The sequence below is a fragment of the Dromiciops gliroides genome, chromosome 4, assembly GCF_019393635.1.
Source record: "Dromiciops gliroides isolate mDroGli1 chromosome 4, mDroGli1.pri, whole genome shotgun sequence".
In the NCBI taxonomy this organism is placed as follows: domain Eukaryota; kingdom Metazoa; phylum Chordata; class Mammalia; order Microbiotheria; family Microbiotheriidae; genus Dromiciops; species Dromiciops gliroides.
Window position 1 is genome coordinate 72,987,870 of NC_057864.1, and position 26,337 is coordinate 73,014,206.

At 44.4% G+C, this 26,337-nt stretch overlaps 1 protein-coding gene across 1 annotated transcript in view; it reads left to right on the top strand.

Annotated features, from left to right (window-relative positions):
* Window positions 1-24,125: 24,125 nt before the first annotated feature.
* LHX4 (LIM homeobox 4) overlaps window positions 24,126-26,337 on the top strand; it is a 67,704-nt gene continuing 65,492 nt past the window's right edge. The window contains exon 1 of the mRNA XM_043962575.1: window positions 24,126-24,201. Coding sequence (XP_043818510.1) covers window positions 24,126-24,201 — 76 coding nt within the window. The remainder of the gene's footprint in view (window positions 24,202-26,337) is intronic.

A 26,337-nucleotide genomic window follows, 5' to 3' on the forward strand; every position in this document is an offset into this window, starting at 1 on the left:
AATTCCGGCCTCAGACACTTGACACTTACTAGCTGTGTGACCCTGGGCAAGTCACTTAACCCCAATTGCCTCACACACCACAAAAAGCGGTTCAAGATCTCTATGGAAGAAAAAAAAGATGTCTATGGAAGGATGAAAAGTCTTGAGTCATGCCTGAAAATGAAAACTATCACGCATTCATTTAACTTGGAGAAACTCATCCAAGAGATGCAAGGACAGAAGCTGCACTAATTGAAGAAACATGGTGCAATACCTGAATGGGTTAGTGGTTTTCCCTATGATGGTACTCTCATGGCATCATGGTAATGTGGAGAGCAAGCTGGTTTGGGAGCCAGAGGACCTGGGTTCAAATCCTGTCTCTGTCACTTATCACTTGCATGACTTTGAGTAAATTACTTTATGTCTCTACTTTCTTCATCTATAAAATGATGGGGTTGGGGGCAGTTAGGTGGCGCAGTGGATAGAGCACCGGCCCTGGAGTCAGGAGTACCTGAGTTCAAATCCGGCCTCAGACACAACACTTACTAGCTGTGTGACCCTGAGCAAGTCACTTAACCCCAATTGCCTCACTTAAAAAAAAAGAAAAGAAAAGAAAAGAAAATGATGGGGTTGGATTATGTCCCTGCTTACTATGAATCTGTGATCTCATGATTCCTCCAGTGGTGCAAATAGCTACCCATCCATGACCTCTCTGCCTAGAGGCATCTAGGTGATATAGTGCTAGAGTACTGACCCGGGAGTCAGGAAGACCTGAGTTCAAATCCAGTGTCAGATATTTACTAGTTGTGTGATCCCAGGTAAGTCACTTAACCTCTCTTTGCATCAGTTTCCTCCATTCCTAAAATGGGGATGATAATAACACCTACCTAATAACCTGGCTGTGAGGACAAAATGGGATTGATATTTGCAAAGTGCTTAGCACAGTGCCTAGCACATAGTAAGCCTTTTATAAATGTAATCAGTCAAAATAATCAATCAATAAGTAGATAATCAGGGCCTGCTATGTGCCAGGCACTGTCAAAGATATTGGGGATATAGAGACAATGACAATAATAATAATAATAATAATAGCTAGTTTTAAAGTTTAAAGTTTCTAAAATTCTTTATACATCTCACTGATCTTCCCAACAACTCTGGGAGGGAAGTGCTATTATTATCCCCACTTTAAAGATGAGGAAATTGAGACAGAGTTTATAGTCACACAGCTAGTAAATGTCAGAGGTTCCAATGCAGGTCTTCCTGATTTCAGATCCCGCACTCTAATGTCCTGGACCATCTCATTGCCTAGAAATGAAACAGTCTCTGTCCTCAAAGAGCTTACCTTCTGTGGGGGAGGACAACATTCCAGATGGTCTATTTAATATCTGTGTTATCTTGGGGGAGACTTTGAACATCTCTGGGACTCATTTTCCTCATCCGTAAAACGAAAGGTTAAATTAGAGAGATTCCTCAGGTCTTCCCTAGTTCTAAATTCAATGATCAATCCTGAAAATTTGGAATCAATGAGTGCTTCTTCTCCTGACACCTGGAAACCAGTGAGTTTCAGGCAGCTTCTAACAATGGTGCTCCTAATGAGGCCACTGGTCTCGTGAGTTGCTGAAATATGTGCTGAGCTTTTCAATTCAACAAGAATTTGTCTTCCTTTCTTCCTAACATGTGCTCCCCTGTGTTCATCCTTCTGTCCAGCCATGCAGCTCTTTTTGTTTTAAAGTTTTTCAAGGAGTTTCCCATAAATTATCTACCCTGATCTTCATAACAACCCCTACTGGTATCATTATTATCCTCATTTTGCAGATAAGAAGGCCGAGACGGGTCAAATAACACCAGGGAAACTGATTCCTTAGACCCTCCCTTATTTGGTCTCAGACTTGTGATTTCCTTGGTCAGTCGTGTCTGACTCTGTGACCCCATATGCGCTTTTCTTGGTGGAGAAACTGGAGTGCTTTGCCATTTCCTTCTCCCACTCATTTTGCCAATGAGGAAAGGAAGGCAAACAGGGTTATGTGACTTACCCAGGGTCACACAACTAATAAGTGAATTTGTACTCAGGTCTCCCTGACTCCAGGCCCTGCACGCTATCCACTGTGCCACTACCCACGTAGGGAATTCCCAATGTGGAAACTCCATCCTCTGCTGGTACAGATCAGTAGCTGCTCATATCTTAGAGAGTTGCCTAGGCAAAACAGGTCACCCTCTCTGCAGTGGAGGCTGGGCGTGGTTCCATTGCCCCATTTCTCTTAATTACTGTCTCAAGCCTGCCTTAAACCTCCCCAGCTCACAGAAAGCCCTCCAGCAGGCTCATACAATAATGTTTATAAAGGGCTTTGAGCTACCAAGAAAAAAGACACTACATTAAAAGCTTGGGATTATTATAGATATCAAAATCAGCAGGGACACTGACAGACTTCATTATTATTAGAATCTAACCAGCTGACCACACCAATAACATGTCAAGCAAGGTAACTAAGCCTGACATAATGACGTTTGGCAGCATCAATGTCTCTGGAGACCAGATGCTCACACAGTAAAACTGCTTCCTCTCCACAGGCAAGTGGTGAAATTTGCTTCCTTTCCTCTTGACTATTTATATCTCTTTGACACTGGGTCTTCCTCTTTTGCCCAGGCTAGGAATGCAGTGGTCACTCACAGGTTCAATGAGCAACTCTGCTCATTGGGCACAGAAGTTTTAACATGTTCCATTTTTGACCTGGGCTGGTCTTAGGCAACTTGGTGTGTCCCATCCTCAGGGGCTCATGATATTGGTGCCCTGGAATTAATTTGGACACTCGATCATCTTTACCCCTACTGCAGCTCAGGATTCAACTGAAGAAACCCACTGACCTCAGCCTCCCCTAGTAGGAGGGCTCACAGGCCCTGTCATTCTTGCTTTTAACAGAAGCAACGGGCATTTTCCTTGTTCACGCCCTGCCATACCTTCCTCCAAAATAATTCCCCAGGATCTGCACTTCCAGTCTGGGGGAACAGTGAATGAACTTGATCTTTAAATAATTGGGATAAAGCATGAATTTGTTCTTGAGCTTGGCTTGATGCAAAGGATGAGGAGGTATTTATGTGCCCAGAGTCTGGGTATTGTGGTGGCCAATGAGCTCTGAAGAGGACTCACATCCATTACAGAGAGAGGATCTCAGAATATCAGAGGCAGGAGGGTGTGTTTTGGTCTGTACATCAGAGATCCTGAATCTTCAGGTCCTGGGGTCAGCACCCTACAGTAAAGGAGTTTCTCTTCTAAAAAAGAAGCCAAACCTCAGGATATCAAAATTACTAGGAAACCAAAAAGTGGTGAACAGTGTCATCTCTAGCCCAAGGAATGTCTTACTAAAGGGCTTAAATGATCAGGTTTAATCCTGAAGAAAGGGGTCAGACTTATCTCCCACTTTCTGGCTGATTACACTTTTATGCCTTCAGGGAAAATCTCTAAAATAAAGCTTAGGTTTGGTTCAAGTCAAGTATCCTCCAAAGGGTCCCTGCTAGAAAAATTACTCAATATACAAAGGAATAGTACCAGAAAAGGAGAGCTATTACTTTACGTCCCCTAAAAAGAATTGCTGAAAACACAAGACTCATAAGTACACATGATCATATGTGTAAAGCATAAATTATCTATCACACCTATTATATTCTCTCAGAAGGTATGGTAGACTCCATGAGACTTGTGGCTCTATTGATGAGACATTTTACCTTCACCAAGGCTCTGCCTTGTCCAAGAACTCAATCAAAGACGAAAGTTTAAATATTCTGGCCAGCCAGAGCATGACTCATCCTCCTTATGATGGTCATTTCCTCTGAGAAGGATATATAGCCAACCTCCAATTCAAGGACTTCAGGTCTCTCAAACTCATGAGGTTGGAGAGCACCTTTAATGCTGCTTGTCCCAGACACCAAAATTGTTAGTTATAGCTCTGAAGGGGATAGGGGAGAGGACCATCCTTCCAGATACCAAATATTTGTGCCATGCAGTGGAGTACCTTCTGGGTATACCTCATCCCATATTACCTTGGGATGAAAATTTAGGACTGGTGCCAAATATATGACTTCCGGACACACTGAAAGACTGAAACCCAGATGCTTAGAGAACTGCTGCTTCCACATGTCACCAAAATCTCTAGTTCCCTAATACTTGGAATGCCCAAACACAGAAAGGGGTATTGCCACTCCAAAGTGATACTGGGTTAACTCTTCAGGACCCTGGATGGTGGAGGCTCCACTCATTAGGCTCTTTTCCCAAGTAACAGTGGACAATCTCCAAGTTCATCATTGGAGGCACTGAGTATATTGTTTTCCTGGTTCTGCTTACTTCACCATGCATCAATTCATATTAGTGTTCCTTTGTTTCTTTGAATCAGTCACATTCATTCTTTGTTATGGCATAGTAATATTGTTACTCTCATGTAGCACAATTTGTTTCCCTAATCAATGAGCAATCTACTTTGCTTCCAAAACTTAGTTTTGCTCTAACAAAAGTGCTGTGATGAATATTTTAGTATATATGGAACCTTTCTTTCTGTCTTTGACCTCCTTGAAGTATAGGTCCTGAAGTGAGGTATTTAGGTAAAAGAGTATGGATATTTTCTCATCCCCCTGCCCACCTTTTAAAAGCATAATTCCGGGGCAGCTAGGTGGCGCAGTGGAAAAAGCACTGGCCCTGGATTCAGGAGTACCTGAGTTCAAATCCGGCCTCAGACACTTAACACTTACTAGCTGTGTGACCCTGGGCAAGTCACTTAACCCTCATTGCCCTAAAAAAACAAACAAACAAACAAAAAAGCATAATTCCAAGTTGCTTTCCAGAATGGTTGGACCAATTCTCAGCTCCACTAAAAATGTATCAGTTCACCTATTTTCCTTCCAATATTTATATCTTGAGAGCTTTTGTGAAAAGTAAGTGAGACGATGTATATAAAATACTTTGTAAACTTTAGAGTACTAAATAAATGTAAGTTGTTACAGGTTTTAGCCTCATATTACATTTCCTTTTCTTCTTACCTCAACAAGCTCATGAATTTCATTGTAGTAACAAAAGGAAACCCCAACAATATAACAAAAACATTCCCAAACCTCATATGTATACTGTAGTGGAGAACAAGCAGGCCATGCAATCAGAAAAAACTTGCTAGCTGTTATTAAACCTCTCTGAGCCTATTTCTTCACCTATAAGACAGGTCTAGAGACCTGTAATTGGTATGTGTAATACTTAGCCCAACAAAGCTGTAAAGACCAAATGACCTAATGAATGTAAGGGACATTAGCAATCTTAAAGCATTAGATATAGATCACTTGTTATTATTATAAGGTCAATATCTCATGTGCCCAAATTTCATTACGAACTAAGAGTTTGGCAAGTCCCATGGATACCACTCATATTAGTAAGGGAGTATGTTCTCCATCAAAGCATCACTCACAGAGCAGTGGTTGCTAAGAAACTTAGAGGTAAGATAGGAAAGCCTCAGGAAGCCACAGCCTGAAACATTAATTTCAATGAAAAACAAATTCAAAAATCTTCCCGGAACCAAGCCCTTTAGCTGGATGCAGTGTGGCGAATTAGGAGGAGCCCAGAGCTGCCTGGTAGGCATGAGATGCAATTAGGATAACACTCTAGTCATCAGCTATAAAGGACTGTTGAATCCTTGCCCCCCCCCCTCCCCTCTACTTCATTGCTTCATAATCCAAATGAGGCATCAGGGTCCATTGCAGGGGGAGTTTCCAGGACCCACATATTGACATTGCCATCTTGTTCTGTGAGCCTACCTCGTCCTGAGCCCTGGGCACAGAACAAAGATCCCTTGTCCTCTGTACCAATCCAAACTTCAGATCATATTCTAATCTAGTTTGTTTGTTTTTAAGGCAAAATTCTGGCCTTGGTAAAGAGATGAGAAAACGTACCTTTCTCCCTCCTTTCTTTGGCAGGGGTGCAAGATTGTGGAGGTGGAACATTGTCTATATTGTCAGATTTGGTTGATTAGTCTGGCTCAGCTGCTTTCTCCCCCTCCCCACCTTTCTCTTTTGTTCTGTTAGCAATAGATGGCTCATGGCATAGGGAAGAGGGAGAGGATCATAGAATCCTAGATTTAGATTGGACAGGGCCTTAGAAGTAAGCTGGTCCAACCTACTCATTTTACAGATGAGAAAAGTGGAGCTCAGCAAAGAAATTCAGGACTTTCTTGAGGTCATACATAAAATAGGAGGCAAAGCTGAACCGTCTTGGGATCCAGTGCTCTTTTTTTTTTTTTTTTTTGTGGGGCAATGAGAGTTAAGTGACTTGCCCAAGGTCACACAGCTAGTGTCAAGTGTCTGAGACTGGATTTGAACTCAGGTCCTCTTAAATCCAGAGCTGGTGCTTTATCCACTGTGCCACCTACCTGCCCCCAATCCCATGCTCTTATATTTAGAAATAAAGGCAATATAAACATAAAATAGATTAGTTAAAAACTAAGGCAGTCGGGGGCAGCTAGGTGGCGCAGTGGATAAAGCACCGGCCCTGGATTCAGGAGTACCTGAGTTCAAATCCGGCCTCAGACACTTGACACTTACTAGCTGTGTGACCCTGGGCAAGTCACTTAACCCCCATTGCCCCGCAAAAAAACCAAAACAAAACAAAACAAAAAAAACTAAGGCAGTCAGACTGTGATCTCTAAGGTGCTCTCCAGATATAGGTCTATAATTCTATCATTCTATGGTGCTATTATTATACTCATCTTACCTTGGGGAAGTCGAAGTTCAGTGACTTCCCTGAGGATCACACAATTACAGGGTGAGCCAAAAGTCCTGAATGGATTTCAATATTTAATATCTCCTTTGTTTTTTGTTATTAATTTACAATGCCATAGCATCATCTACAGTATATATAGGAAATAAATTTATATTATATGTAAAAAATCAAATCTTGTAAATGGTGAAAAACAAAGAAAAACAATTTTCAAAAAGTTATTAAGGGCAGCTAGGTGGCACAATGGATAAAGCACCAGCCTTGGAGTCAGGAGGACCTGAGTTCAAATTCGACCTCAGACACTTGACACTTACTATCTGTGTGACCCTGGGCAAGTCACTTAACCCTCATTGCCTCACAAAACACAAAACAAAACAAAAACCAAAAAAGTTATTAAAACATTGTGACTTTTGGCCCACCCTGTAGTATATGTCTAAGATTGAATTCAAACTCGTCTCCCTGACACAGAGCCCAGAGCTCTATTTAAATGTACCACCTAGTTGTCCATCATATAAAAATGAAAGACAATAATAAAACTTTTTAAAAGAATTAAAATTGCACGTGATTTAAAAGTTAAGGAAAAGGCAAAAAAGACAAATGTGTTTCATTGGTGACTTACCAATGAAAACAATTTTTATAAAAGACATATGCTCAGAAAAAAGGTGGGCACAGCCTGTAATGATAGAGAGCAATAGTGAATGGACAGATCACCTGGGTGCTTTCTGGGGGCCCACAAGGGCAGGGTATGTCAAAAATCTTAGTGAAAATGTAATGATACCATTCAATAATAATGAGAATGAGAAATTCTAATAGCTTAAAACAGACTTAGGGGAAGGTATCTAGCTCACTGAGGGGTACTCTAAGTAGGATTTATGGAAGGACGTACATAAGATTTGTAAGAGACGAAGAAGCTTGGATAGGTAGTGATCTTCTCTGGTGAAGGGCATACCCATGGATGACCTTGATTGAAGATGACCTCTTCAATGAAACGTTCAAGTAATTGAGTCTTGGAGAGAATAGCTTTTTTGGAGGGCGAAAGAGCATGGAATACCACAGTATTCTTCTCCCCTAGATTCCATTACTCAAGCTTCTACTTGACTCTATATTCCATAGTCCCTCAACTAGAGTATAAACTCCTGAATTCAAATGACAAATTATGTGAGTTTGGGCAAGTGCTTAACCTCTCTGGGCCTCAGATTTCCCATCCGTCAAATGAAATGTTTAGACTAGATGGCGCTTTTGAGGTCTCTTGCAGTTTTAAGTCTATGATAATGGGATTCTTGGGGGAGGGGCTGGGTGTCCTACTTTATGTCCCATCCCTTCTCCCCTTACTCTGCTCCCCCACCCCTGCCCCGGCACTTAGTACAATGCCCAGAACAGACAGTGCTCAATAAATATCTATTCCCATGACTTGTCTTTCACTGGGCCAGAAGAGAACAGAGAAGGACCCAATAAGAAAGAAGAAGAGCCAAAGCCAGTCCTGTTCAGCACTAGGAGTGGGGCTGGGAAGGAGGCAGAATTGGCATTCAGGTCCGCAAAGGTCAGCTTAGCCTCTGACTTCCTGCTCCAGGACCCTGCTGAGGCCTCATTCAGCTCCTGGATGGAGATTCCTGCCCTGTAACTAATTACCTAAATGGACACAGGCTGTTGAGAGACAGTCACTATTCCCTAATAGAATTTGCCCTCAAGTGCAATTTAATTTTCTGCGAGGTTGTTTTCCAGCCCCTACCCCGCCCCTCCCCCTAGACACCAGTGTTTCCCCAGCTTCCAAGTGGGATCAAAGCACCTTCTCTTCAGGGAAACCTGCCACCCTCCTCTCCCCTTTCCCCCGATCTACTTCCTGCCTTTGTCCTCCCTCTGAGCGCCCCCTTCTCCCCATGGCCCGGGCACCTGGCCTCGCCTCCCCGTCTCTTTTAGGTAACACTCTGGCGTTCTTCCTTGGAGGGGACTCAGTGTGCCCAGGATGCTGTTCCCTTGTGAACACTGGCTTTGTGGCTAAAGCTGGGCTCAATTTAAAGTAAACCCTCCCAACCTTCAAATCTTCAAAATGAAGGTGAATTTGTCCTCCTGACCTCTGGTAAGTAGAGCTCCTTCTGCATTCTTTATGCTGAGTGGACAAGCAATGGGGTGGGCATGGGGGTGGGGAATGGAAAAGGGGGAGCTGAGAAACTCCACAGTAGATCCTGGAGGGGGTGGGGGTGGAGGAATGCCTCCTGCGTGTCTTCTCTAGTGTCTTTTATGCTCCGTAAGCACAAATGAGGTCAGGACAAAGCTCTGAGATTTGGAGGGTCTAGTCAGAGTTCTTTGCAGCTCTGGCCCCCTTATTCAGTAGAGGCCTTCAGGATCTGCTCTGATCCCTCCCCCGCCCCAAAAGTGTGGATCAGGAAGCTCTTGAACTTGACTCTGGTGGATAGTAGGGTCAGAAGAACAAACTGGGGGCTTCGTCCTCTTCTGGTAGTGGTCTGAGAAAGGCATGGATGGGTATGCTGATGCTTTGAATCATCTCTCTTTCTTCCTCCTCCTTGGATTCTTAGATGGGGATCTCCTTCTGTGGAAGATGCTTTCCATTCCTTTCTCTAAGAATCCCATTGGGCTGTCTGGTAGCAGCCTTCTGTCCATAATGACTGAGTTCTGGGTGACTTGGACCAAGGGAGTTCTGGGTAGGATCAAGTCCGGGTCTTGTGATATTTGCTTCACAGGATAAGGGGTGGAGCAAGGAAGAGAAAGTGTCAGAGGTGGAGGACAGACAGAAAGGGAAGGGGGAGAGAGCGAGAGAAACAGAGAGGGAGACAGAGTGAGAGAAAGACACAGAGAGAGAGAGAATGAGAGAGAGAGAGAGAGAGAGAGAGAGAGAGAGAGAGAGAGAGAGAGAGAGAGAGAGAGAGAGAGAGAGAGAATCTAAAGGAAACAAGAGGAAAGGGTGGAAAACAGCAAGATGATAAGAGATATAGTTGAGGTGAGGGGAGAGCAGGAAAGTTTATAGGTCCTGGGGGGTAAGAGGACCATTCCAACATTTATGATTAAATAATGGCTCGGCTCCCATACATCTGGCCCTCTTCTTTGGTAGGCACAGGGAAAGGGATTCTGGAAAGTTTCTTTTTCTTTGCTATTAAAGTCTCGAGATGGGGTGAAGAGCAGGTTGGAGAGAGAGATGACAGAGGATGGATTGGTGTCATGTCAAGGTCAAATGCAAGAAGATATGGATGGGGGGAAGCTAGGCAGCGTATTAGATAAAGCACTGACACTGGATTCAGGAGGACCTGAGTTCAAATCTGGCCTGAGACAACTTGACACTCACTAGCTGTGTGACCCCGGGCAAGTCACTTAACCCTCAATGCCCTGCCCCCCAAATACACACACACACATATTATATATATGGCCATCCTGCATGCCACAGCCACCTTCTAGCCCTTTAATGTAGGAATGGGCTTGGTGGTTGGGTGTGTGCATTTGTATGGGTGTGGGCTTATCCATGTCTCTCTGTCAAGGCAGAGCGGTATAATATAAGGAGGGCTGGGTTTGGAGTCCAGAGAGACTTGGGTTCAAATCTTGTCTCTGACCCTTCTTGGTTCTGTGAACATAATCAGGTCACTTCACTGATTCTCAGTTTCCTTCTGTAAGGTGGGAGTGATGAAAACCATTCACAAATGATTAGGGATGGGGTCTGAACCTGGTATTTTCCTGGCATAGGAAATTCTCAAGATGAGGAAAGCCAGGGCACCAGTTTTCCTGCAGTTTAAGGGACATGTCCAGAGTCACACAGGCGCTTTGTGTCATAGGTGAAGCTTGAATTCAGACCTTCCTGGCTCTGAGACCAGTTCTCTATCTTCTCCACCAATCTGCCCCTGTCCCAGGGTTATTGTTAGGATAAAATGCAGAGCATTTTGTGAGCCTGAAAGCGCCACATGAATACCACCTACTGTTATTATTAGTCTACATTCATTCATTCAGAGGATCATAGATCTCTGACTGGAAGAGATCTCAAAGGGCAGCTGGCCCAACCTCCTTCATTTTATAGCTGAGGCCCCAGGAGATTTTGTCCAAAGTCATACAAGTAGTACTCCTCAAAATGGTATTTGTGGGGGCAATGAGGGTTAAGTGACTTGCCCAGGGTCACACAGCTAGTAAGTGTTAAGTGTCTGAGGGCAGATTTGAACTCAGGTCCTCCTGAATCCAGGGCCAGTGCTTTATCCACTGTACCACCTAGCTGCCCCTCAAAATGGTATTTGAACCTATCCATAAATTTTTATTTTTTTCCATGTTTATTTTATGTTTAATTTATGGAATAAAACCAGCATTTCCATTAAAATATACAGTATAGCAATATATAATAAATAAATATAATAAATAATATATAGTAAAATATATTATAGTGATATAAGAAGTAAATAATATATAAAACAATAAATCTATATGAAATAAAATACATAGTATAGTAAAAATGATGATTGTACATGAAACTAGAAATCTATTATGTACAACTTGCTATTCCTTCTAACTAAATAATAAAATTATCATGTAATTTTTATTCTTTTTAAAATTCTCCCCGCCTTTCCTCCCACCCCCCACGATGGATACCATTAGACACCGATAGGTGTATATGTATATAGATGTATATATACATACATACACACACATACATACATATATATACATCTATATATACACATATATGTAAATTTATTTTATACATACTTATATTTACAAACCTTTGTTAAGCATAATTATGTGCAAGGGGTTGTATAGCATAGAGAAGTTAATAAGGCATTCTGCCCTCAGGTGGCTTACAATCTGTGTGCCTATGCTTGGTTGTGTGGGTATAAACCTAAGTATATTCAAATATCTATAACTCAAGAAACCACCCCTCAAGAATTTCGAGTTGCTGAGATAAAGGGACAGGCAGGGGAAAGTTTGGAAAAGTCTTTGGCCTAAAGGGTTTTCTTTGTAGTCACTAGGGATGACCACTAGGTCTCAGTCCTGATGTTCAGAATTTCTCTCCTAGAGTCAGTATCTTGAAGAGAAGGCCTTCTATGCCCAAGTACAAATATTCCTATGGTCACCCAGGATTGAGATGTAGAGGAAGAAAGCAAGAAAGAAAAGTATTTAAGGTATAGCAATGACAGTGGGGATTTACATTAAAAAGGAACCAGACTCTCTGGTCCCCTTAATCTAGCTGTTCAAAAACTTCCCACTCTCTACTTTTGATCCCCATTTCCCCAATATTTAACTTTCATAAAATTTTTATTCCAAGTATCTGATACGAGTTCCCATGAGGAAATTTAGCTTACCTCACCCAATACCCCAAACCCTTTGAGGTTTCATTGGATGAGTACTCTCTTCCTTCTCCCCTCCCCCAGTAGCTCACCACCCTCCACTAAAATAGTCCCGGTCCTAGTCCTGATATAGTGGACTGCACCCCCCCCCAACTCCCACTTCTCTTATAGTAGTTCCATACTGGGGGACAGACTTGATGAGTCCATGATGTAATCTTCAAAAAGCACTGGGCCACCTCTAGGTGCGATGAGACATTAAAGCAGGACTTTAGAGGAGAGTCTAATTTAAACTCTACTCAAAGGGACTTACTTGGCAAGAGAAAGATTGAATTGTGTTCTAGAGTCAATTTGCCAAGTATTTACTAATCTCTTGTGATGTAACAGCAGCAAGATTTTCAGTAGAGGTTTTAAGATTTGCTAAGCATTTTTATATACATTTACTTAATTTGATCCTTATGACAACCCTAAAAGGTAAGATATTGGATGTATTATCTCTATTTTAAAAATCAGGAGAGGGGGCAGCTAGGAGGCACAGTGGATAAAGTACCAGCCCTGGATTCAGGAGGACATGACACTTGACACTTACTAGCTGTGTAACCCTGGGCAAGTCATTTAGCCCTCATTGCCCCACAAAACAAAACAAACAAACAAACAAAGCAATCAGGAGAATCCAGACTCAGATACTGACTAACTGTGTGATCCTGCACAAGTCACTTAACTCTGATTGCCTCAAAAGAAAAATGGGGAAGGGTAGCTAGGTGGATAGAGTAGCAGCTCTGGAATCAGGAGGACCTGAGTTCAAATTTGGCTGTGTGACCCTGGGCAAGTCACTTAACCCCAATTGCCTCACTAAAAAAAAGAAAAAAATCCTTTCCCCTGTGACCAGAGTAAGTTTCTTCTCTTTAGCTTTCCTATTAAAAACAAAGAAATAATGTAGTATGACAGAAGGAATATAAATATAATAAGGTTCAGGTTTTCCTGAGGTGCTCTGTCTGTCTGGGTATTTCTTTGCCGAGTAGGTGAACAAATTAAGTACTTGCTCTAATACTCACTATTCTCCTACTGTGGGTAGGAGCTACTCCTAAAACAATAATTCATAAGCCACTACCTATTGTGCTTCCCCTTATGAATCAGACAGTATAGACACTGCTGGCTCTTAGCAAAGACATTTATTAAAATGGCATAATAAGAGCAATGCAGGTAGCTAGGTGGTGTAGTGGACAGAGTGCTGGACCTGGAGTCAGAAAGACTCATCTTCCTAAGTTCAAATCCAGCCTCAGATACTTCCCAGCTGTGTGACACTGGGCAAGTCACTTAACCCTGTTTGCCTCAGTTTCCTGATCTGTAAAATGAGCTGGAGAAAGAAATGGCAGCTCACTTCAGTATCTTTGTCAAGAAAACACCAAATGGGGTCACAAAGGGTCAGACATAATTAACAACAAAAAAGTAGTAGTCTTAAACATCCTCCCCCCATAATTCTGGGGTGCTCTAGTCTACAATTATGCACAGTATCTCTGGGAAAAGTGGGCCCAAGCTTAAAGAACAGTGGTAATGATTCACAAATGTAGGGAATGAAAGAATGCCAAGGCAATTTACAACTATGTAACTGCAGGGCCTGGGATTCCTTTCTCTCATTACATAATCTTCTCAAAGTTTTCCCTTAGGTGCAACAGCAATTGCTGCTCCTCTCTGGAATCCATAGCTGGCTCTCTTCTCTACTGCCAGGGGTCACACTCCTTGAAACTGCTTTCTTTTTGTATCGACATGTATGCATCTTTGTAATGTGTGTCTGTGCTCCCTGCTGGATATGGTATCTCCCTACCAATTAAGTAGCTCCAATTCAGAAACACATGACTGATTTTAGGGTACAAAAGGTGAGGAGAGACCATCCCCTCCCCCTTGCTGTCCTTAGAATGGACATAGGGGTCTCCTCTACAACTCCCTCCAATTTTCTGACTCTCTGCAGAGGTAGGAACTCAGCCTTTTATTGGCTCTCAGAATCATGGCTGGCTTTCTTCTCAGCCAATCATGTTGCTCCTTCTAACAATTATACTTCAAAAAGAGATCACAGGAAGTTAACACATCAAAACTTTATCAACACTGAGGGCATGTTGTGACTTGGAGAGAGTGAATCACATCTCCCTTCCCTTCTGTTGTCACCTACCTTCTGGACAGCAGCTCAGTAACAGGTGGAATTTACCTATTCCTCATAGACTATAACCCACCCCAAAATTCAGCTTCTACCAGCCCATGGGATATGAGGTGAACTTTGGGAATATTGTACTGTATTAGAATGTAAAGTTCCTAGAAAGCAGGGATCCTTCCTGTTTAATATGATCTGTGGAAGACCTACCACATGGCTAGGGACAGATGGGCTCCTAATAAGTGCTATTCAAGGATAAAGATGATAATGGTGTTTTCAAAGCAACAGCTCTAGAAAAAGTGATATTTTTGTTTTATTATAAGGAACTCCAAGCACTAAAACAAAACAAACCCCCACCCCCCCCACCAGAACCCACAAGTAATTCTTTTATTCCAATGAGTCTATACTATCCGGAGAATCGGATATCCAATTCCATCACCATCTCTTCTCCATCCCTTCTCCAATCCCTTTGCTAAGACAGGGAAACCCCACCGGTTGCCACATGCCCTTGGGACCCAGGCTGTAAATATCCCTGGAACTGGGCCTCGGAAATAATAATAGCTCCCAGTGCTTGACAAATTGCTTTCCTCCCAACAACCTGGGGAGGGAGGGAGAGCAAAGACCATTATTATCCCTGCTTTCTAGATGAGGGGAAAGTCTCTAAGAGGTTAGGGAATGTGCCTATGGTCATATGGCTAGTGGTGTCAGAGTTGAGAACTCCAGCCCAGGCCTCCTGACTGAGTTCGGCATGCTTTCCATTTCCCCTTGATAAGTCCCAGTGGCTACCTCCCCCGCCTGATAAGCAGCCTAGGGAGAAGATTTCTCCCTAGGAGGCTAGAGGAAGGAATGGAGACAAAAGACAGAGCAGGAGGAGAGAGGGGCCTATGACAGATTACTGGAAAGGCCTGGGTGGACAGATGGAAAAGAGCAAAGGATACTGTTCTTTTATTGGAAAACTCTGTGTGGCTCCCTGAAGCAAGACAGTAGCTCCCAAGGGGGTTTGCTGGGGATTGGTCTCCTTGCTTCTCTTTGCTGGGATGAGTAATATGGACCGGGGCAGAGGGTCTATATCAATCTAGCCCAGCAGAAAAATGAATGAAAATTGAATTCCCCAAGGAGAGTAGGGGGAGCTGTTATCCAGACAGAGATAAATCAAAGGATGCCTCAGAGGCAGGGGAAGAGCAGGCTTCCAATAGCAGCAGAATAATTAAGGAAACAGTTTCAAAATGCAAATGCTGGAACAGGGTGGTGGGGGGGAGGTTGACGGGTGGGGATGGAAGGATGATTAGAGCTGAGAAGGAGAGGGGATGAAAAAAAAGCAGTGAAGGTGATGCATCCCCTGCTTCAATGATGATGTGCTCTCCCTAGGAACTGTGAGCTCTTCCACTCCAGGAAGCCAATAGCTCCTAGAATTTATGGATCTGCACACACACAAGTCCTTCCTAGATTGGGTTTCTGGAGATCTGCCCTCGGAATTCGATCTCTAGCCCTCTGGGCACTCTGGTTGGACTCCCAGGTGTGTGATTATTTCTTGAAGTCTCCAGAGAGTGTTCGGCAGGGTGCCTGCTATATAAAGGATGTGATTACTGCCCTCAATGAACTTTCTGGAGTATAAGACCAGTTCACAATGGAGGTCAGACATCAGGAAGATTTAAGCAAGAAATTTACACACATACACACCTCAGTTAAGGTGACATATAGCCAGAAAGAGGAACAGGGCATCTCTCTCTCTCTCTCTCTCTCTCTCTCTCTCTCTCTCTCTCTCTCTCTCAACTTCCATACACACAAAATGCATCACAACAAAGCAGCGCTTACAGAAACATGGGCTCAAAGAACTCTGCATCAGTTTCTCTATACTGCTGTGCACCCCTTTGATGTGTAGCTTCACATTCAATTCATCTTATCCCAAAATATGTAGGCAGCCTGGAGAGTGAAATTTTCTAGCATTTAATATATGGGCACCTATAAAATTAATATTTTAACGTTTTACTTTTGAAAAACAAAAAGACATTTTTAAGGGAATGGATCCTTGTATGATTATAATGCTCAGTGTAAGAGAAGAGATAGGAAGATGCACCTCCTCCATTCTTTTTTTTTTTTTTTGGTGAGGCAATTGGGGTTAAGTGACTTGCCCAGGGTCACACAGCTAGTAAGTGTTAAATGTCTGAGGTCAGATTTGAAGGCAGGTCCTCCTGACTCCAGGGCCATTGCTCTATCCACTGCGCCACCTAGCTGCCCCATCCTCCATTCTTTAGAGAGGTGGGGGACCATGGGTGCTGAATATTGCACATACAGGCAAATACTGTTGATATGTTGGAGTGGTTTTGCTAAACTGCTCCCCCATCTCTTTCTTTGTAAGTCTTCCTTATGGGAGATAGTTCTTTGGGTAGGGCAGAGAGAAGGAGGTAATATGAAAATGAAGCTGATATAAAAATCAAATTCTCAATTAAAATAAGATTAAAAATAAAATAAATTTAACTTTGCAGGTCCTTTGTTTGATACCTACCTTTAGCATCTCCCTTGATAGAAGATCACTTGCCAGGTGCCGCACCCTACACATCTCAATTCAATTCAACACAGATTAATAAATCCTTGCTGTATGTGCTGTGCCCAGGCAGTCTAGACACAAATCCCCCCCAAAAAACAACAAAAGGAAAGGAAAGGAAAAGAGAGGACAGGGAGGAGAGAAGTGGAGAAGAAAAAAAAAGAAAAAGAAACAGTCTCTGCCTTCAAAGAATTTACGTTTTACTGAGGGAAAACAACTTGGTCCCAGATAAATTCAAAAAATCCAAACTAAATACAGGTATAACTTGGGGCCCTAGGACCCCACATTCTGTGTTTACTTTAACCTCCTTCAAACTTGGGGATGATCCTAAAATATCACTTTTTCTCGACTCCTGCCCTGTCAAGAGGTTACTCTGGGAAATTCCTGAATATAACTTATATTTAGGATTCCACAAATTCGGATAATGGGGTTCCTAGCTCTAGTACAAACACTGAAGTAACAATTGTACTTTTTGCCTACCGAGTAGTCTTTATTTAACTGCACAGAAGACCCCCCAGAAAACAGAATGGACTCACCAGAGTCCATAAACAAATGTAGAACATCAGGCCCTCAAATTATTCCATAAATAATCATTTCATTTTTCCTCCCTTTTAAGTGGGTCCCACTTTTCCATAGGTTTCTTTCTTTCTTTTTTTTTTTTTGCAGGGTAATGAGGGTTAAGTGATTTGCCCAGAGTCACACAGCTAGTAAGTGTCAAGTGTCTGAGGTCAGATTTGAACTCAGGCCCTCCTGAATCTAGGGCTAGTGCTTTATCCACTGTGCCACCTAGCTGTCCCCTCCATAGGTTTCTAAAGTCCTCCATACATAGCACAGCCTCATGTTTTGTACTTCACTCTGATGGGAATTAAACTTTGCAGCCCTCTAGATCCCACCATTCCATTTTTGTTCTTTTCCCACTCTACAGATACTCTGGGAGGCTTTGGATTCCCTAAGAAGAGAAATCTACTTAGCACAGGCTTCTGTCCTCCTTTTCTTCCAAGGTATACAGTCTGAATAACTCATTGTTAAAGGCAGAATGGAAAGTCCAGGTTTCTTGCTTCCCTGTAATGATGGTTTTCGGTCCCTTACCACTACTCTGCCCAACCTTGGAAGCCACATGCCCAATCAGATTATCTCTTGAAGAGTTAGAATATTAAGGGAATTTTCTTTTTCTGGATAGAAAAGTCAGATCCCTGAACTCATGCATGTGAGGTTACTCATGAGACAATTTCCAAGACAAGGGGTGTCCAAGAAATCTTCCTTCTCTGGCTAGAAGGCAAAATTTAGGGGTCTTGCTGATAACACTTTCTTGGGTAAAGGTCGGGGGGACCAGCCTTCCTTCTTCTTTCCCTGATAGATCTAGTACCACATGGAAGTGTGCTTGTAAAGAAACCCCAACTCAGAAGTACACTGGTTGCTCCAGGGTCCTTCATAACAGTCATAGTCCAGTGGGGGAAAAGTATTGATTTTACAGCTAGAGGGACAGCACTATAGTCTCACGTTGGCTGATCCCTGTGTGACCATGGACAAAGGCTGCTTCTCACTCTTCTCATCCACAAAATTTTAAAGGTGTACCAGGTCATCTATAAGATCCTTTCTATCTCTAAATATATTATTATACCAGGCAGTCAGTGCCACCCCCACCCTCACCCTGAGACCTGTTATTCTCAGACCAAGTCTCTATAGGCCTCCCTATGCGTGGAATACTCTTACTCCTCACCTTTGCTGTATATATGTTATGATATTAGGATATTAGGAGCCAATATGCAAAAGTAGCTAGGTGACACAATGAACCTGATGTCAGGAAGACCTGAGTTCCAATCCTCAGACCAATACCAGTTGTGTGAACCTGAGCAAGTCCTTTAACCTCTTTTTTTTGTGGGGCAATGAGGGTTAAGTGACTTGCCCAGGGTCACACAGATAGTAAGTGTCAAGAGTCTGAGGCCGGATTGGAACTCAGGTCCTCCTGAATCCAGGGCCAGTGCTTTATCCAATGCACTACCTAGCTGTCCCCCCTCCCTCACCTTTAACCTCTTTTTGTCTCAATTTCCTCCCAGTAAAATGGGGATGAGAATGGCATCTATTTCCAAGGATTATTGTGAAGATAAAATGAGGTGATGGTTTAAAGTGCTTTGCAGAGAGCACTCTGTAAAGGCTGGCTATTATTATTAAAGGTGAGAACAATTGTGCCTCCTGAGTTTAATGGGATTTTAAACTATTGCTGTAGGACATGGCATCATTGACTTGGGACCTTAGACATCATCTGATCCACCCTCCCTCCATTTAACAGTTGAAGAAACTGAGGCCCCAAATGGTTATATGATTTGCCTAAGGTCATAGAAATGGTAGAAACCCCATTTAAACCCATGTTCTTTGGCTTCAGATCTAGTATTCTCAATACTTAGGAAAAAAAAAGATCAGCTCTGATTTCATAGAAATAGGGAATTCTTGGTAAGGATCCTCCCTCTACCCAGCCACATTGACTATAGCCAAGCAACTTGCAGTCTTGTTGCCTGGGGCTAAATAGCCAGACGGTGCATTAGAAGGGGAGGCTGGATCACTACCTTCTAAACCAGGTATTCTTAATATTTTTTGGTGTCAAAGATCCCTTTGGCAGTCTGGGGAGGCTTATGGACCCCTCTTCAGAATCATGTTTTTAAACAAGTAAAATAAAATGCATAGGATTCCAAAGGAGACGAATTATACTGAAACCATTATCAAAATATTAAAAAGAAAAAAAAACCTGCAGTAAACCACATTGTTTTTTTTTTTTTTTGTGGGGCAATGAAGGTTAAGTGACTTGCCCAGGGTCACACAGCTAGTAAGTGTTAAGTGTCAAGTGTTTGGGGCCAGATTTGAACTCAGGTCCTCCTGAATCCAGGGCCAATGTTTTAGCCACTGTGCCACCTAGCTGCCCCCCACCACCACCACATTGGGTCTCAAGAAACTTAAGGTCAAATGCAGAGGAAATAAGCATTTATTCATTGATTACTATGTCAAGCACTGTGCTAAGTACTTTTCTTACAAATATCTTATTTGGTCCTCACAATAAGCCAGAAGAGGTCAGTGTTATTATAACCCCCATCTTACAGTTGAAGAAACTGAGTCAAGAATGACTTGCCTAGGGTCACACAGTAAGGGTTTGAGTTCAGATCTGAGCTGAGGTCTTCCTGACTGCAGGTCCAGAGCTCTATCCCTTACTCTGCCAGTTGCCTCTGGGAGATGATATTAGCAATGATCTCCAGTATTTCTTCCACCTATCTCATCCTCTTTCTTTCCTTCCCCTGCCACTGCCAATCTTTTCAAAAAATCTGTTTCCAGGCAGCTGGGTGGATCGTTGGATAAAGCACCGGCCCTGCATTCAGGAGGCCCTAAATTCAAATCTAGCCTCAGACACTTGACACTTACTAGCTGTGTGACCCTGGGCAAGTCACTTAACCCTCATTGCCCACCCCCCCCCAAAGAAAACAACAACAAAAAACACCTGTTTCCAGAAAAGATTACAGTAACAGCTTTCTGGGCAGCTTTTTGGGGATAGACTTGAAAATGTTATTTAAATAAATTAAATAAATTGGGTGTCAATATTTGCAATCAGTCCTCCTCCTCCCTCTCCTGCACCCGTTATTACGAGGTATTGTTGCCTCATAATGCATTGGAAAGAAAAGAGCATTGAATTTAGTCAGAAGAGTGGAACCAACCAAGAGACTCTGACACTGACTTCCTTGGGCAAGTCATTGAACTTCCATAAAATGGGAATGATAATACCTGTACTACCCACTTCACTAGGTTCTTGTGAGGTTCAAAAGAAATAATATATGGGAGTCATATAAATGAGAATTTGTAAGGAAATTAATTTCTATGGAGGCTGGGGGCCAATGGTTTTTTACACTGTCCTCCATCCCTGGATGGGTTTTGGATAAATTGGGAGATCAAAATTAATAACCTAATTCACCTGCTGAGAAAAAGGGTGGGTTTGAAAGGAGATAGACTTTTGATTTCCTGAGTTGTCCAACTGACTGCAAAGCTATTATTCGGTCGTTGTCCAACTCTTCATGACCCCATTTGATGTTTTTTTGGCAAAGATACTAGAGTGGTTTGCCATTTCCTTCTCCAGCTCATTTTACAGATGAGGAAACTGAGGCATACAGGGTTGAGTGATTTGCTCAGGGTCAAACAGCTAGCAAGTGTCTGAGACCAGATTTGTACTCAAGAAGTTGAGTCTTCCTGACTCCAGGCCTGATTCTCTCTATCCACTGAACCACCTAGTTGTACATTTCTTCTCACCGCACTATCAAAAGGTGGGAATAGCAGGTGAAGAGTTAAAAAGAAACAACTTCATGTAGTAGATAGGGCACTGGACTTGGAGTTTGGAAGACCTGAGTTTGAATTTTGTCCTTAGACACTTACTTGTTGTGTGACCCTGTGCAAGTCCCTTGTCAGCCTCAGATCCCTCATTTGATAAATAAGGGAGTTAGATTCTGTGGGCTCTGAGGTCACTTCCAGCTCTCAACCAGAGTAAAGACTGTAGAAAGTACTGTAATAAAAATTGAAAATACAACTAATAATCTCTTTCTTAAAGCTAATGATATTAGCCAACCATCAGGTGCATGTGACCCAGGAAAAGGTCGAAGAAGGGATCCTAGCCGCATTAATAGTGCATATTTTGTTTTTACTGTCAAGTTGGTCCAGGTAAAGAGTTGATGACTCCCTCAGACTGCTTTGAAAATGCTGACAGAACCAGTCTGCAGGAGGCGCAATTCAAAGGTTGTCACTCTCCTTGGGAGCCAGGACGACGTATTCTTTGGTGTAGAGGTAGGGCAAAGGGTAAGAGACAAGATTTGGGGTTAAGCGCGGTGTGTTTGTTTACTCAGGTGAAATGCCAGGTGAGGGGGCTGCCCCAGTCAACCTCAGGCAAAGTCAGAGGGTGTGGCCGGCAGGGTGGTTGCTTACAACTCAGGTGAAGATTTCGCTTAGAGAGAAGGAAATTTACCTTGGATTCAAAAGACGTTTAACCCCTTATATCACTCGCCATTCTGCTCCTACCAAGCCTGGAGACAGGCAAGGGCAGAAGTTCTTAATCTCGGATGCGGGGACTTTTGTTGTTATTTAATTTAATATAATTTGTTTCTTTTATAAAGCTTTTATTTTCTGCATTTAACAAATTATTCTGAGTAGGGATCCGTAGGCTTCACTAGACTGCCCAAAAGGTTAAGAATCCCTGATCTAGGGGGTGAGGATTTGGGGGTTTGGACAGAAAACGAAGTGGGAGGTCTCGCCTCCCTTTTGGAGTTGGCCACGGGCAGCAGCGTGCGGGAGGGGAAGTGGAAAGAAGACTGGATCCGCGTGACCTTTAAGAGACGCCCCCGCTCGGACCCTTTGGCCAAATGGGATTAAAGTTCACGTGTACGCGGGGACCTGGAAGAACCCGGACCTCAGCTCCCAGGGCCCTAGGTGAAACCTCTGCCACCATCTAGCAGAGGTGATCTGATCCTAGCCAAGTAGGGACCGACCACCGACCTTAAAGAAAGAGGGCTTTGGGTAGTGTTGTGTTAGAATCAGCCTTCGCCGAGTTATAGCGCATTTGAACATCGATTACAGGGCACTAGATGAAGTATCTTCGATTGTCTTGTAATGATATTAGAGTAGAATTAATTATGTCGCGTCGCATTCTATCTTATTTACTTTCCGAATTCGCCTTACGAGGAATTTGTTTTTAATTGTGGTAGTATACATGGCAAATAAAAACAGGAAATCCATGTGCTTATCAACATGGTCGTTTTTCCTTTACAGTTTTTTGGCTGTATATATTTATACGTAGATTCGTGTTATGCCCAGAGGCAGAAATGCACATGGAAGAATACTCATTTTTAAGCCCTTCTTCGATTTTCAGTTTACAAAGTAAGCTGCTGCAATTCTCAGATGCAAAAGGAAAGGGAAAAGATACATCACCGTCCGGAAACTAAGCTGGGATAGGAGAGGGGAGAGGGGCGAGGGGCGAGTGGCGAGTGGGCGGGGGCGGGGCAGCCCCAAGCCGGTCTGGTGGCCGGCTGGGAGGAAGGCGCACTGGCCCGGGTTGCTGGTGGGAGGCAGATAGTGGCAAGTCCAGGACGATTTACCTCCTTTAAAATTGTGTGAGGGATATATAGGACGAAAAGGTAGGAACATGAGCCTGCCTACCTCGTCCCACCCTGTCCCCAAGGGCACACAGTCTCCAGCGGCTATTCTCCAAGAGCCGGCCGGCCGGCCGCGGCGTCTTCTGAGCCTAGCACCCTCCGCTGGGTCCCTGGGCCAGCCTCAGCCAGACCCCAGACAGGGAGAAAGAAACGACCAGACGAGGAGGAGAGCTGGATCTGGGGATGGGGAACCACTGGGAAACGAATGGACCAAGAGGAGGTGGGGGAGGAGGCGAAGAATGGACATTGTGAAAGCTCCTACAAGCAGGCTCCCGCAGGGGGAGAAGCGGGTAAAAGAATCGTTGGGATACTGGGCCAAACTGTTCACTTTATATAGAGAAAGGGCTTCCCAGTCTCTTTCCTGAGAAATGGAGGGGACGGTGAATTCTTTACTCTAGTCTACCTGGGCATATAAAACTGGGGGTCCCTTGCAACCCTTCTCTTCTGGCTCCCTCCACGACTGAAAAATTCCATGCCAATCCAATCAAATAAAAGCTCTCTTCTATTGCTGAAACACCTGATGCCGCAGCAGCTTGGGCTGCAATATTTATAGAGCAAGGCTTGGGCCGGGGACCCAGGCCGGACCCAAGGGGGCGGGGTTCCCAGGGAGCATTCCAGAGAAGCTCTCTGTGGCCCCACCCCTCCAAGCCCCAGAGGCCCCGCCCTAGCCCGAGCCCCAGCTTCGGCCTGGTTTACCTGGGTCCCTTCGGACGTTCCTTCTCGGCCTCAGGTTGCCCACATGATGTAAGGGGATTGGCTGAAGGGCGGGGCCTCCCTGCGGAAATCTACGTCACGCCGGCTCCTGCAGTGTGAATGAATCAAAACTGCCTCTAGGGACCAGCAGCTGAGCTGGGAAAAGGGGGGGGGGGGCGGGAGATGGAGGGAGTGGAGAAGAAGAAGGAGGGGGGAGGGAGAGAGGAAGGGGGAAGAAGGAGGAGGGAGGGAAGAAGAAGGAGGGGGAGGGAAAAAAGAGGCAGAGCTGCAGCAACAGCGTCGCCTTAACCCGGGATACACACTAACCCGGGAGAGCAGGATCAAAGGGATTTGAAATAGTCTAAAGGGTGGGAGGGGGGCAGGGGGGAGTGCCAGCCTACAAGTCCTCCTGGAGGGGTGAAGAGACCGGCTTTCGATTGTGACTTTGCTTATTTCGTTTGGGGTTTATCTTTTTTTTTTTTTTAATTTTGAAATTTCTGAATCTAGTCAGAGAGAGTGAGTGAGAGAGGGGAGGGAGATTTCCATAGACAGCTATTTCCCACCTCTGCCCAAGATGATGCAGAGCTCGGCCGTCACCACGGAAGGGTCTGTCAAGGGGCTCCCGGACATCCTCGGTGTACCGATGCAACGTAAGACACCCCCCCCCTTTTCTCCCCTCATTGATTTAATAATAAAGAAAACTGGCAGCCTCGGAGGCTGCATGGTGCAGGGAGGGTAACGAGCAGCCGCGGCTCTGAGCGGAGCTTGGGATGGTGGGATCCGGGTGGGAGCTAAGGGTTGGGGAAGGTTAAGGCAGAATGGAGAGAGGGAGGAGTCTGGGGCTGATATTGTGGAGGGGAAGTGGCAGATGGGGGAAACTGGGGTGAGGGGTCCTTCCCTCGGGCTTCGGGAGCCAGAGGCCAAACAAGAAAGCTCTGTCCTTGGTCTGAGCTGGGGACAGGCGGAGGAATCCCAGGCAGCTCGCAGCTTTTCAGAGGCCAGTGGAGAGGGTGCTATTTGGGGAGACCTGGGGAGGGAGAGCCAGACAAGGCCGAGGGTTGGAGGGGGGAGGAAGAAGAATGCCTTCGCCTTGTATGTTCCCCCCAAAGAGGCGAGATGCAGAGCTCCCAGTACCCAGTTTGTGCAACTTCACCCCGACTGGCAAGAAGTTGGAAGACTTCCTTCCTCCCCTCCTCCCGGCGCAACTCCCAAGAGGTTCCGGCGGCCCTCTAGGGAGGCTGGGGGCTGACCCGGGCAAGGGTCCCAGACAAGGGGCTCTGGAGAAGAGTGCTATCTCTCTCGGGCTGTTTTGCAGCTATGCCCGCAGCCTGAGCCGCTGGAGACTCCTCAGCGTTAGGGAATCTGTCAGTCACATTCCTGCCCACCAAGGAATGCGGGGGAGGGAGAGTCTGAAGCTTGAAGTTGAGAGCTAGGGCTTCTGCTTGTGAGCACAGGAACGCTAGACAGCCTGTAGTATCTCGTAGCTACGATCTAGGTCTGGAAAGTCCACCTAGTCCAACCTACTCATTTTACAAATGAAGAAACTGAGGCAAAGAGAGGCAACGGGTTTTGTCCAAGGTCACACAAGTATTAAATGGCCGAGCCAAAATTCGAATCTAGGTCTCCAGACTCTGTCCAGCTCTCTTCCTGCTGGACCAAGCTTTGAGAGAGACAGCGCAGGGATGTTTAGATTTGTTTGTTTTGGCGATTAACCTGAAGCAGTCTGTTTCTTACAAGCTTACTTATCTCTGGGGTTTTGTATTTATCTGTGCCTGTTCTCAAAAGTGTACACATAATGAGGTTCCCGGGGGCTGACACTCCGACACTGAGAGTGCCTAAACGGATAATTGGGAGTCGGTAGCTGTGTGTCCCGGCGAAGCCGACTTCACCGCGTGTCTCTCCCTCACGTTTTGTTGATGCAGTATAAACGTTCTCTAGGTGAGGTTCACACACAGGTCGCTTACACGTCTGTGCACAGAGACAAATGGCTTCTCTCGCTATAGAACTGTGCTTATGCCCGCGAGATATATATCAATGTCGTCTACTCTCTCGCGGTTTATTTTAGCTAAGGACCAACTCGCCAAACGACCTGTCTTCTTTACCTGCCACTCAGGACTTGCACCTGCCACGTGTAACCTCTTTGGGTCTATGTCACTCTGGTTTGGGTTTCTGCACCGAGGAGAGTTAGCTTGTGTATACTCTCCCAATGAGGGAGTCGGCTCCCCCCCCCCCACCCATGCCCTCGGAGTTTTTGAAGAGTAGGTGTAGAGGATCATGGTGTTGAAGAGAGAGGAAGGAAGGAAGGAAGGAAGAAATGGCTATTCTTTTACTCTACCAGCAATTATTAGTCTTCCTTCTAGTAAGCAACTATCTGTAAACATCTCCTTTATTTCACCTTTAGGAGTTTGCTTTTGTCTAGAAGTGGGTATGCAGAAATTGCCCGATTTCTTTCTTTTTACTTCCCACTCCCAACCCCCTGCTTCTTCCTCGGCTCCCACACACTCCAAGCATTTCCTATCCCCTTCACTCTCCCTCCAAGGATCTGGGGTTCGGACCCTCATAACTTCTCGGCATGTGGGCATGTTTAGGGAGGGGATTGTTTGCCCCTGCTATGTTTTAGTGACTGTGTTGTCAGCTTTGTGTGTGTGTGTGTGTGTGTGTGTGTGTGTTGGTAGGAATATATGAAGTGTGATGTTCACAAGTTGGTGTGTATAAATGTGTATGGATTTCATGTATTTTCAGATTCTCAGTAGGTTTCCTCTCACTGTCTACTGTCTGGGAACCCC